General features: G+C 38.2%; 1 protein-coding gene across 2 annotated transcripts in view; it reads right to left on the bottom strand.

Annotated features, from left to right (window-relative positions):
- tpra (translocated promoter region a, nuclear basket protein) overlaps window positions 1–13608 on the bottom strand; it is a 32956-nt gene extending 19348 nt beyond the window's left edge. For both annotated transcript variants that reach the window (XM_017491074.3, XM_017491075.3), the window contains exons 1-17: window positions 13344–13608; window positions 10087–10191; window positions 9645–9700; window positions 9095–9191; window positions 8867–8970; window positions 8269–8433; window positions 8076–8168; window positions 7132–7212; window positions 6214–6301; window positions 5969–6109; window positions 4522–4616; window positions 3864–4061; window positions 3175–3282; window positions 2856–3076; window positions 2268–2428; window positions 1182–1309; window positions 280–428 (exon numbers count right to left, since the gene is read on the bottom strand). In XM_017491074.3, coding sequence (XP_017346563.1) covers window positions 280–428; window positions 1182–1309; window positions 2268–2428; window positions 2856–3076; window positions 3175–3282; window positions 3864–4061; window positions 4522–4616; window positions 5969–6109; window positions 6214–6301; window positions 7132–7212; window positions 8076–8168; window positions 8269–8433; window positions 8867–8970; window positions 9095–9191; window positions 9645–9700; window positions 10087–10191; window positions 13344–13494 — 2141 coding nt within the window. In that variant the 5' untranslated portion in view covers window positions 13495–13608. The remainder of the gene's footprint in view (window positions 1–279; window positions 429–1181; window positions 1310–2267; window positions 2429–2855; window positions 3077–3174; window positions 3283–3863; window positions 4062–4521; window positions 4617–5968; window positions 6110–6213; window positions 6302–7131; window positions 7213–8075; window positions 8169–8268; window positions 8434–8866; window positions 8971–9094; window positions 9192–9644; window positions 9701–10086; window positions 10192–13343) is intronic.
- Between the last annotated feature and the right edge of the window lie 70 nt (window positions 13609–13678).

The following is a 13678-nucleotide window of genomic DNA, read 5'->3' as shown; positions in this document are numbered from 1 at the left end:
CTTTCGTGCATGCTCCAGTGACATTTTTATACTATACAAAGCAGTCAAATATGAAATAAAAATCTGCATTATAGAATAATGCTTCACAATAACTTCCCCCATTTCATAATTCACAATAACTTTGCTTTAAATTTTTTTATTTTTTTCCCCTGCTGTTTCATTGTATAATTAATAAGACATTTCTTTCCAAATTTGCCTGCGTTAGTGTAAACTAGGCCCGAGGCATCAAACAAAGACATTCTGTGCATTCCTGGTCACAGGAAAAGCAGCCCCATTCACCTTTTATTGGCAAATTCGAGCTGAGAGGAGAGCTTGGCCTTCTGGGAAATTAGGTCAGACACCTGACCCTGCAGGCGTTCATTCTGCTCATTCAGAAGCTTGTCGTTCTCTGCCTTCTCCTTCTTGTATGTTGCAAAAGCTTCATTTAGCTACGGGAAAGCAATAGTAGAGTTTATTCATATGAAAGTGATCAAAACTAAACATCAACGAAACTGAATTTCATAATGTTAACATCTGGATCCACATCAGTTTAGGAACTTCTCACTGGAGCGGCAACATCTAATCAATATAATCGATAATAATCGATTATGAAAATCGCTGTCAACGAATCTCATTATCGATTAGGAAATCGACTTTCTGTAGGAAATGTTTAAATAATATTACGTATATATTTTTTGTTAAATATACCAAAACATATTCAAATGAGATGTTTTAAAATTAATCAATTTGGTTATTCGCAAATATCATGTTAGCTGAGCTGACGATTGTTCATTGATGGATTTATTTTTAATTTATTTACAAACGAAAGGATCCTTTGCAAAAACCTATAAGTGGTAGACAAGTTCAAGTTTTGCATTGATGGATAAAATATTAGTTTTTTACTAACCTGCAAGTTTGCCCCCATTCGATTAATCAAAAAAATAATTTGCCAACTAATCAATTGTGAAAATAATTATTAGTTGCAGCCCTACTTCCCACGAACAATTTCCACTTCATGACACCCAAAGTTCGTTACTCCTGTACATTAATACTTAACATGGAAAAAAATGCACCAGTTAACACAAATCGATCACTCGAATCAAAATAGCCAGAGTGTTCGAGTCATTATTAGCAAGATTATGCGTTGCAAAATGTAAAGGAAGGCTGAGTGTAAAGCTTCTGTGTAGAGCTGTGGGACTGACCTGCTTGAAAGCCACTTTAGTCTGTATGACCTGGGCCACCTCTGAAGCTACAGACTGGCTTGTAGTGGATCGAGTGGGTGTGGCCACAGGTTTGCTCGGGGTAGAGGACTCGGAGCCACCCTCTGAGCCTGAAACACCCAAAAAAAAAATCCACTTGCTTAAAATAAACATGTATACAAAAACATTTCAATGCAAAAGACTGCAAAATGTGCTGGAACTTTCAACAAGGTTAACCAGTAAGGTGAATGGCTACAAAAGTAGACTCAATGGTGAATAGATTAATGACACTTTTTAAACATTTTATTTACTTCTTCGACAACACACCAGGCTGTGGCATTAGAACTAATACAAATCCAAGCTGGCTGATAAAAGCATTCCCACACAGTCGTACCAGAAAAAAAACATAACTTTTCCATAATTTCAAACTCAAAAGGTCCATGAGCACATTTTTGCATCACAAATTGATTTCGTGAATAAATCTAGCACAGTAATGTAAATGTAAAACATTTAGATGATTTAGACCAGAGATAATTTTACACTGTAAATCCTGCTTCATTTTATTACTGGTTGTAGCTATCAAACACATCGTTGCATGTTATATGATTAGGCTGACTTACCATCTGTGTATACGTGGAGAAGTTTTAACCGGTACTGTTTTATCTAGAAGTCTATTCGTGGTTTTATCCACTAGTACATTGTTGTTGTGATCCTTGATTGTGTTGTTTTGTGTTTTGATGTAAAATTGTATGTTATTTGTTGCTGCCTCTTGGCCAGGTCACTCTTGTAAAAGAGATGTTTAACCTCAATGAGTTTTTTAACTTGGTTAAATAAAGAAATGAATGAAAAATCTGTAAAGCTCCTGCACATCATTTTTATGAATATTTTGTTAAGCAACAAAGCTACTTTAAAACGTGATGATACTGGGGCTAACATTTCCAGATTTGGTAAAAGATATTTTCATTGTCCCAAGACTCTTTCTTTTCTAGGATTTCCAGGACCAGGTTCAATTCAACCAGTTTGCTTGCTAATCAATAAATCCAACATTGTAGTTTTGGATCTCGTCCCACACTACTACTGCGAGCTCACCCTGTGGAGGAAGGTCGACCCCGGCCATCTGCAACAGGATGCGGTACATGTCTCTCTGCCTCATGGACGAGTCAGCCACCTGCTTCTGCTGGTTCCTCTGCTCCTTCAAGAGCTCCAACTCCTTCTGTGCCTTCTCCAGTTTCTGCTCGAACTCTGCCTGCCTGCACGTGTGTTAGAACATGAAATATAACTCCAGCTCCTGTGATAATTTAACAGACTGATAGAATACAAAGCTAATAATGCAATGCTCATTTTTCAAAATCAACCCTGATCGTGATAATTGTTAAAACACAATGAAAACAAATAACCAATTAAGATTGTGTCACAATTAAATTATTCATATTCATTAGAACTATGTAGTCTTTACCTACAATTAGCTTAATTTCCCACGGAAAATACAATAAAATGTGTTTTGTTTTTTTTAATGTTGGCATCTCAAACTAGTGTTTTATTAAACATCCTGCATCTGAGTGAGCGAAATATAACACTGCTCAAACAGAGGCTGAGCTTGGTGTTTGGACGGATATAAAAATGAGGTTTGAAGTGGATATTAACATTCAGTCTAGGTTGTTCAGTTGGAAGGAGTACCTAGCAAGCTTGGCCTCAGTTGTGCTCTTCTCATGCTGCTCCTCCAGCTCTCGAATCTGGATCAGGAAGTTCTGGTTTTGCTGCTGGAGCTCTTCCACACTGCGGAATGCCACTTGGCGTAGGCCTTGAACCTCAGAGCTGCTGCTTACAGCAGGGCTCACCTCCTCCCGCACCACTTTGGTCCCTCGTGCCTCCTCCAGCTCCACCAGCAACACACGCACCTGTCGCAGGATACCATATTTGTGCAGAAGAAATAGGCTTTCTACATAGATTTTCTAAGGGTGGCAACTGAGGGAAAAATGTAATCAGCCAACAGTACCTGCTGAGACAAGTCTGCTATCTGTTTCCTTGCCCTCTGATTTTCCTTCTCCAGCAATGAGGCTCGCTTATTCACCTCATTAGTTTCTTCCTGTAGTTTGTTCATATCCTGGCAAAGAAATGTTAGCGGATGAACTTTCACCCAGTGTTTATACAAAAAAAAAAAAAAAAAAAAGTGTTAATTTTACACTAATTTATCATGCTTTTACTAGGGATTTGTGAATTTTTGCAGCCTTAATGAGGAAATATAATTTCAGTGATATCTTTACAGCAAATGATGGCATGTTGTTCCAAAATCATCATAAAACATCAATACATTTTAAAATGATGGCACGTTTCATATGTCACACCTCAAAGTCAAGGTATTTTAAGTCCTTATTCAGACAGATATGGATTTTATAGGAACTCCAGTCCAAATAATTTTAAAAGCTAAATTTAAGAACCTCATTCTATACAGTCTGAGACCAATGGCAAATTTAGCTCCTTCCTTCACTACCTGTCAAAAAGTCTGCTTCAACTACTGCCTCAACTCTTAATATTGAGTTCTGCATGAATGATGAAATACTGAATGATTCACTTTTCGTACACATTTTAATAATTTAATAAAATAAATAAATAAATAAATAAAAAACAGCTCTTGGTAGTAGACTCAACACTTTTGGCTCTACCTGCATACACATCCCGACATACCTTCACGGTTTGCTCTAGTTTTAAGCTGAGGCTGTTCATGGACTTCTGGGTATTATCATGCTCCTCCCGCTGCCTCTTCATTATAGACGTCTTGCGCTCCACCTCTGATCGGACCTCATTCAGGGCCTTGTTAATGCGTCGGTTCTCCATCTTCTCCAGTTGCAAGTGGTCCTGAGACTCCACAAATGCGTTATACAGCTAGCAGGGAGCAGACAACAGTTCGTCAATCATCACCCGGTCATGTCCCCACCCAAATTCGAGAATTCGTCTATCGTTAGTTCTCTGACTAGGGCAGTGGCCATTTTGAAAGTTCCTATTGAACTATCACAATTTGATTCTGTTCAGTTCTTTTTTGTTAAGGTTCTCTTTTATTTAGGTAGTCAGTCTCAAAGGAGATCGCAAAACGATTTCTAAAACAGCAGAAAGAGAACACAGACCCCAGAAAGGATAAATATTAATAATTAATAATACAAGCATGTGTTTAATCATCGTGTGAATAATGTCCAAGAAATTACAAGATGTAAAACTTATTATTATTATTATTATTATTATTATTATTATTAATGCCTACAAAGTGTGTCACTTTTTGACTGAGTCAATGGAAACACTGTTGAGAAGTTTAAGAGCAGATCCTGAAAATAAAAGCTTTTTGTCCTACCTCCATAAGCTTCATGCCAGGTTTCACGATCTTGGCCACTACAGCTGCAGTTGGAGACAACTTGGTCAGGTCCTCTTCAGTGAGAGCAGGAACTCCTGTCCAGAAACAACACACTTCATTGCTTTCTGCTCAATACAAAAACACAAACTCACTTCAAGGCCGTTTTGGCAAAAATGCTTTTTTTCTTTCTTTAATGTTTTACTTTAATATCAGACATGAGTACAAGGTTTCTGACGCTGTTCTCTCTCTCTCTCGCTCGCTGACGTAATCATCAGACTCGGGTAAAAGACGGGATACGGATTATGATTTCATTTTGATTTCAATTCAATTACAACATTCACTGTTTTATATAGACTTGGGGTTAGGGTTAGTATAACTATAGTATAAACTAGTAGTATAACTATAGTACAAACTATTTATGTACAAATGGTGTTATTGAGACAAACATTTGTATTGTAGCTCCTGGGCAAATATAAAGAAAACAAATAGTTTCTTTTTTTTATATAAGCATTGCATTATATTATATTATATTATATTATGTTAAAAATCTGTTGGGCCCTTGAGCAAGGCCCTTAACCCTCTCTCCTCCAGGGGCGTTGCATCATGGCTGACCTTGCGCTCGGACCCCAGATTCCCGACATGCTGGGGTATGTGAAGAAAAGAATGTCACTGTGCTGTAATGTATACGTGACTAATAAAGACTCAATTATTGCTAAACTATTTTTTTTTTTTCTATTCTTATGTCTATACAGCGCTGATGGACAAGGACTGGTGTGGCACTGTGCCTCTTTGAGGACAGGAACCGCTTTGAAAAATGGCACAGCTAAAAGGACACTGATATTGGAGTACTGCACAGACTGAAATAAAAATGCCTGTGACTGATCTGTTTTACTTGTAAATAGTTCACTAGAGTTTCTCGTTTCTCAAATTTAAAATTTATATTTTGCATTCATGGTGGACTGACCAGAAGGATAAAAGGAAACCCTGACCAGAATGATAAAACGCCTGTGACTAATCAGTTTCATTTGTAAATAGTTCAATAGAGTTATTTGCTTTTCACTTCTAAAGTTTATATATAACATTTATGCTGTTGGGGAAAACACATTTCATTTAGCTTGTTTTCCTAATTTATTAAATAAAAATTTTTAGTTTTTAATAGGTGTTTTAATCTTATTTGTGGGTTGTGGAAGCACTTACATCGATACAATATCTCATATTTAAAAAATAATAAAATATTCTTAAAGCTGAAGTTATGAAGCTGAAAAAATTATACCAAACACTTAAGTTAAAAACATTTTTTAAGGTGGTTTAACACAAAAAAATAAAATCTATGGCAAAACATTTAAATTCTTTTTAAGACTTCAAAGGGTTAAACAGCATTCATTTAGGGTAATACTGTTTGCCTGTATTAATTTTAAGCCCGTATCAGAATGATGAAGCACTGCACCTCTCCGCTTGAAGTCTGCGAGGTGTGTGTTGGCATTCTCCACCTCTTTCTCCAGATTTCTAATCTTCTCCTGCAGCTCAGCCTCCACTTTACCCTGGGAGCCTTCCAGCTCAGAGAGTTTCTTCTCAGAAATTTTGCTAGCTGTTGGCAAGATACACTTCAATATACAGATACTGCTTATGAAAATGCTATAAAACATGAACAGCCTTCGTATTTGTTCCGTATTGTAGACAAAATGCTCATACTTTCCACTGCCTTCTTTAGCAGTTTGTTAAGCTCCTCCACACCTCTGTTGAGTTCTGCGTTCTTGGCCTCAGAGTCGGCTGCTGCGCTCTGTACAGGACGAGAGTCTCAGAACATAAGACACCGCACACTCCATCACACAACTCCCAGCAGGCCAAATTAATTATGGAACGAGCACGTGTCGATCAGTTATTAAACACTCAACCTTCAACATGGACAATGTTTTCAGTCTGAAGTGTTTGTGATATCACTAGCCAGCACGCTGTTTGTGGAACGACTTTCTCCCTAAGCATTTTTAATCTCGGTCTTCTCAGCAAACTAGCTACCACCCACAACCAATTCAGGAGTTCTTTAAAAAACTGCACAGTGATCGAGTCTTAGTTGTTTTAGAGCACCGATCTGAAGAGATCATATCAATCTCAATAGTAAACACAAACTGAACAATAACCCTACAGCTCCAGACTTGTGGCCAGTTGGAATTAACGAGAAGCACTCATGTTAAACTATGGAAGACTATAGAAATGAACAGAAGCGGATCAAATCTGAAGTTGTAATATTTTGTTCCTCAACTTGATGCACTTATTTTATCCCGAACATCAAGTAGTGAAAGTAATTCAATCTCAGGGGCTTTTACATGATCTGTAGTACACCGATTTATTTTTCATATATAATTAAAAGAAAGCATTAAACGTCATCTTCCTTAAAGATACCTTGATACCAGCTCTATAGCAGCTATGATGAAATGCTATAATAAAGCACTAAGTAATATTATATGTTAGCTAAATTGCTTAACATTGCTTCAGACCATGACTTGAGAAAGTTATTTTAAAAATACCTATAATACTGCAGTAAACATACCTATAAAACTTTTACGTTAGCCATAAAAAAATTCTATCAAGACTATTTTTAGATTATCTGACCTTGTATAAATTGCAGAGTCTCATGTTGGCATTCAGCTCATTGCGATATTTTTCCTCAATGGCAATGCGCTGATCTTTCTCCTGAGGTGAGGAGAAAAAGAGGGAGAAGATCAAGTTAATTAATTGTTAGTAAAAATGAGCACCCTGACTGGCGATAAGACTGCATTTAAACATCATGGCATGCAGAGGGAAGCAGAGAATTTTCATTATCCATCATAGCTATATATGGATATATTATTAATGTTCAATGATTAGAGCAATAACAACTAATAAACAGCTTATTAATACGTCAATAAAACATGGTTGTTATAACAGAAAGTTCAAATTTACATTGTATAACCAGAAGCGAGATTGATCATACAGACGTCAATAAATACTAATTTTATTACCATTATATTGATATTACCACCTCCTGCAAAATTTGCTTATGCACACTTTTCAAGTAAGGAATAAAATAAGATGGTTAGTTTCTGATAACAACATAACCTATACCACAGCGATTTGCCATTGATTCCAATTTTATATTTATTAAAGAAACATGCATCATACTTTTTATCCGTTTCATTTAATGCTGTGGAACGTATACGAACATGTTAGATCCTGTTATCACTTATGTTATAGCAGCTATAGACACCACCCCTTTATTTTCCAACAGTGATAATGGAGATTTCATCCAAAAATGCTAAATAATTTTAGCACAAAAAAAATGCAATTTCCCGTGCAAGGTATAAAGAAACAACAGAAATGATTGTGTATAAAAACGAGCACATTAATATTAACCCGTTTTTTGTCTTGCAGCTGGCACTGCTGGTCAGAGCTGCTGTTATGGAAAACCTTCTGAGTGATCAGATTTGAGATATATTTGTAGAATAATTACATTTTTTGTACATTTTGATAAATAAAGTCCAGTGTGACCAAAACTATTTACAGCTAGAGTGACTGACCTCCTTCAGTTTGGCCAGCAAGTTCTCTGTGGTCTTCTGCAGGTTTTCACTTGTTCTCTTGAGCCTGTTGACTTCCTCCTGAAGCCTGGTCACCTGGAAACAAAGGCAGTTGCAGGAGTTAAAGCCAGATGGTGTCTGACAAACTACAACGTGATGCAGAACTGTAGTGGTGGGTACGGCAAGGGTACTGTACCTCATCGGTCGTGCTCTCCAAAGTGCACTTAAGCTGCAGGATCTCTATGCCCTTCACTTTCGTCACTGTGAGAAGCTCATCCGTTTTGCTTTTCAGCTCAGAGTTCAGCCACGTGTTCTGGTTCTGAAGAAGCTCCTTCTCTTGCTCCATCCTCTTTTCCCGTTGCTGCAACGGGACAAACACAGAACTCGTACTAAACTTCAAGCGCATAAATTAACTTAATATAATATAACCTACAAATATCAAACATTCAGCTAAAACCGAAACCAGGCTATTACGTTTAAAGACAATCAGTACAACTTCACAAAATGCCCATTCAACACAGAAAAATGGGAACGCAAAAACAACCTCTTAAGTGGGCATAACATGTTACAAGATAACAATTAAAAGTAATTTATTCATGTGTGCCAAATTTCAAAATTCCAACTTTCCATTTTATCTCATTTTTCAACCTGCTCAAGCACAACGCTATTAATACAAACTCTTGAAGATATCAGGACTTCTACAGAATGCTGAGTAAAAGCATGAGTTACACACATGTGTGAAGAACACCTTTAATGAACAGCGTATTATACATGAGAAGAGTGATTGTGTTTACCTGAATAGAGACATCAGAGGACTGGAGCTCATCCAGTTTCAGCTGAAGCTCCATCTTCACTGAGCTGGTTTCCTCCAGTCTCTCACTGACACACTTAAGCTCCTCTGCAGACAAACCAAGTTACACGCTCACAGAATTAATTCATGTAAAATAATCTTGACTATACCACTAGAAAATGATCACATATTAAGCTTAAATCACATGTAGCAGAATAAACACTTAGATTACCAGTGAGATTTTCAATCTCTTGTGATTTCTTCTCCAGCAAGCGGGACAGCTGTCTGTTTTCTGCCTCGATCTCATATTTGGCTTTTGGAGGTTTATCCTGAAAAGGCCAGCTTTTTATTAAAGGAGTTTTGCAGAGAATTCTTCAGTAGAAATGACTCTGTTGGTCCGATTCTACACAACTAGAAAATTGCTAGTCATTTCCTACAGGTGCAGCTCATAAAATGTATATCGTGGAAAGTGTAACTTTTAAATCTTCCCGATTCATTACACAAAGGGGAAATATTTCAAGCCTTTTTCTGTTTTAATCTTAATGATTACAGCTTACAGCTCATGGAAGTCAAAAATCCAGTGAATCAAAATATTAGAACAAAAAATTTATAATACAGAAATGTCGATCTGAGAAGATCTCTAGCCAAACAAATTAGACTGCTTATGTGAAAGCATGGGAATAACAGTCACATGAAAAGCTTTCTTCCCTAGGTCAAAACTTTCAAAATGAAGCACTTTGTAACACAAACACCTGTGCATAAACATTCATCAAAAGCCGTACCTGCTGCAATGTTTCTTCTTCATCATCAGCTGCTCTTAGTTTCTTGAGTTCTTCAGCTAAACAGAATGACCGGATGATCGTTACTGGATTAACACAATCATCTAGTAGCATTACACCATAATCTGACCGAACTCATGGTTTAATCGGGTCAATAGAGTGACTGTAGATAACATGGATGCTAAAAACACAATAAGGTCATATCTTTCATCTTGCATATAACTGCTGTATGATTATATTACAACATCTTATGGCTTAAAGATTTGCTTTGTGCAGTAAAATATGTTTACGAACAACAAACACAACTTCAGGGTTGTTATTATTTTTAGGATGTTCATTACTAAACTCCCACACCCCGTGACAGGAGGTGTCTCTTCTTTAGTTCTGAAGCAGCAAACAGGGAAAAAGAAGCAGCGTAAACTGTCGAGAAGCTGCGTTCGCTCACCGAGTCGGCCGTTCTCTTCCTTAAGAGTCTCACATTCTTTACTGTTGGACACAAGCTGTTCCTGCAGCTCCAATATTTTCTTTTCGGTGCTGGCCGATTGTTGCTCTGCGCACACACACACACACACACACGTTATGTTACAATCATGACAACAAGCAAGCACTGATTATGTAATGTGTGATGAATTTATGTAACGATTTATATTTCTATCCTGTACGTTAAGTCATACAGATGTGCAGTCCAGCTGTACGGCTTTAGAGCTGTAGATAAAAGCAGTAAAGTTGAACCACACATGCTTATGATTAAACGCGCAGAATAGCGTGGGAATTTCCCCGGCATCCAACGCCAACCCAACTGGGATAGTTACTGAAACTGTCTGAGTACACAGTTGCCAACTTGGGGATCTGTCACTAGAGTCAACTTTATAGACTCCTTTATCAATATTATTATTTATTATTATTTTTTAAGAGACCAGCGACAAATCTAGTGACTTTTTGACCAGAGATGAACTAGATTAAAATTGATACAGCTCTCCAGCTCACTTCTCAGCTGTTGGTTGTACAGTCATGGCCAAAAATATAGGCACCCCTGCATTTCTGTCAGGTAATGCACTACTTCTCCCAAAAAACTGTTACAGTTACAAATGCTTAGGTATTCTCATGTTTCTTTTGTTTACATTTGAACAACACAAAAAGAAGCGGGGGGGGACAAATCTGAGACATTCCAGACACAACTCCACAAATGGACTGGACAAAATTATTGACACCCTCAACTTAATATTTGATAGCACACACTTTGAAAAAAATAACAAATAAATCGCGTCCTGTAACCATCAGTGAGTTTCTTACACCACTCTACTGGAATTTGGGACCACTCTTCTTTTGCCAACTGCTCCAAGCCTTTCAGATTTGACAGGTTCCTTCACCCAACTGCTGTTTTGAGATCTTTCCACAGGTGCTCTATGGGATTCAGATCTGGATTTATTGCTGGCCACTTCAGAACTGTCCAGCACTTTGTCTTAAACAATTTTTGGGTGATTTTTGAAGTATGCTTTGGGTCACTGTCCTGGTGTACGACCCATGACTTCTGACGGAGACCCAGCTTTCTGGCACTGGGCCCTACATTGCACCCCAGAGTTCTTTGGTAGACTTCAGATTTCATAATGACCTAGACACAGTCAAGACATCCAGTGCCTGAAGCAGCAAAGTAACCCCAAAACATCAGTGAACCTCCACCATTTGACTGTAGGACCCATGTTCTTTTCTCTGAAGGCCTCATTTCATTTTCTGAAAACAGAAGAATGATGTGCTTTTTACAAAAAGCTCTATTATAGTCTCATCTGTCCACAGGACATTCTCCCAGAAGGATTTTGCCTTCCTCAGGTAAGTTTTTGCAAATTCCAATCTGGCTTTTATATGTTTCTGTGTCAGCAGCGGGGTCCCTCCTGGGTTTCCAACCATAGCGTCCCGTTTCATTCAGAAGGTGACAGATAGCGCGAGCCAACACTGATGTACCCTGTGTCTGCAGGTCAGCTTGCATTTGTTTACAAGTCGAGGTTCTTTATCCACTATTCCAACAATCCTTCGTCGCAATCTTTCGCCAGTTTTTCTCTTTCGTCCACTTCCAGGGAGATCAGCTACAGCACCATGGGCTGTAAACTTCTTGACAATGTTGCGCACAGTGGACACAGGAACATTAAAATCTCTGGAGATGGACATGCAGCCTTCAGACTGTCCATGCTTTTCCAAAATTTTGGTTCTCAAATCCTCAGACAACTCTTTGCTCTTCTTTATTTTGTCCATGCTCAGTGTGGTACAGGCCATTTTAACTGACAGCAGGTGTGATTTCTATATTGCCAGCACCTGTGAATTGCCACAGGTGAGTTTAATTACAAATGAAAAGGAGCATCACATGCTTGGAATATAATTATTTCTAAAGATTTTTTAAAAGGTGCCAATAATTTCATCCAGCCCATTTTTGGAGTTCTGTGTGGAATGTCTCAGATTGGTCTTTTCTCTCTCTCTCTCTGCTTTATTTTTTGTGTTGTTCCAATGCAAACAAAAGAAATAAACCCAAGAATACCAAAGCATTTGTAACTGCAACAATGTTCTGGGAGAAGTAGTGCATTATCTCACAGAAATGCAGGGGTGCCCATATTTTTTAGCTACGACTGTATGAGTTGAGATAGCAGTAAACTCGACTTGCCGTCATTGTGTAAAGCCCGAATTCGTCCAGCCGATATGTCCGTCGAGTGATCACTCATCCCAGTTGTTTATCCCAACCCATAAGTACTTATCTTGGATATACTTCCAGGTATTAAAAGCATGTTTTTCCATCCTGTAACAGTTTCCATCATATCCATTTCACAACTACACACTACAGCTGCTTCCTTCTGTTTGTGTTGTTGAAATAAGGTGTAATATTTTACCACAGTAGACACGTAAACGATTACTTTGTGGTGCCACGACCAAAGATGAAAGACGATTATAGTTATAATCTATGATTCAGATCGTTCAACTTTTCAGATAAAACTCTATCCTATTGTCATTTATTCTAAGAAAATCTTGCTTCGTATTAAACTCTAATTTGTAATATGCATATTCATGATAAAACCATGAATATGCAGATTATGGCGTTATGACATCACCAAGCAACTTTTTTTTTTTTTTTTGGTGTGTGCGCTTTTAGCTACTTTTCTCTGTAGAGTTACCAAGACTGAGTGAGAGAGTGAGTCTGGGAATTATTCATCAGGAAATATGACTTCATATAAGTTGTTACACGATGAACAAGGCACATTAGGGCTATTTAGATACACCTTAAACATGTTAATCTGAAATTATCTTTGCACTGTGTTAAATGTTAAATAATATGCTGAATGTTATAGCTTTGTCTAGCACCCACATTTCCCCTCGGGGGATCAATAAAGCAGTTCTATATTTCTGTCTGTCTTTCTGTTCAGGATCAGTACGTAGTGCTATCATATGATTCGTGTGATTTAAGTCTTAGCTCTGTGTTGTCAAAACAGCCATTGTGTTCAATGTGGCGCCATGCAGCTTGCACACATTGGTGTAATGAACACAAGATATTCTTCTTCTTCTATTATTTACACGTTTTGCTGTTAACTCTGCACTCGCTACACTTTCACTTTCACGTTAAACCGCGCTGTGAATCCTCTCACTGCTCCACTCTAACCAACTTCAACTAATTATACCCGACTTTCGGCCAGTTAGCTTAGCCTAGCCTAGCCCGCTGCTCACCGCAGTCCGCTTTATAGCTTTCATGGCTTGTCCTGAGCGCCTCCAACTCCGTCTGCTTCCCCGTGAGAAACCTCTCGAGTTTGTTCTGAGCGGCTTTGGTCAGTCTGCTTATCTCATTCCTCTCCAACACTTGCTGCAAAGCCGTCGCCATGTCTGCCCAGAAGAACTGCTAACGACCTGTTAGCCAAAAAAAATCCTTCCGCAACGTCAAACAGCGCAGTTTAGACCCGGCGAGGTCGCGTGCGCCTCGTTCTCTCGCGCGAAGACTTTCGGACCAATCACAAACATCGAACGGGCAACGCACGCGCTCTAGCGTCTAACAGCATACTGTACAA

Source organism: Ictalurus punctatus, chromosome 17 (genome assembly GCF_001660625.3).
Source record: "Ictalurus punctatus breed USDA103 chromosome 17, Coco_2.0, whole genome shotgun sequence".
NCBI lineage: Eukaryota > Metazoa > Chordata > Actinopteri > Siluriformes > Ictaluridae > Ictalurus > Ictalurus punctatus.
This window is presented reverse-complemented; position numbering and strand designations above follow the sequence as displayed.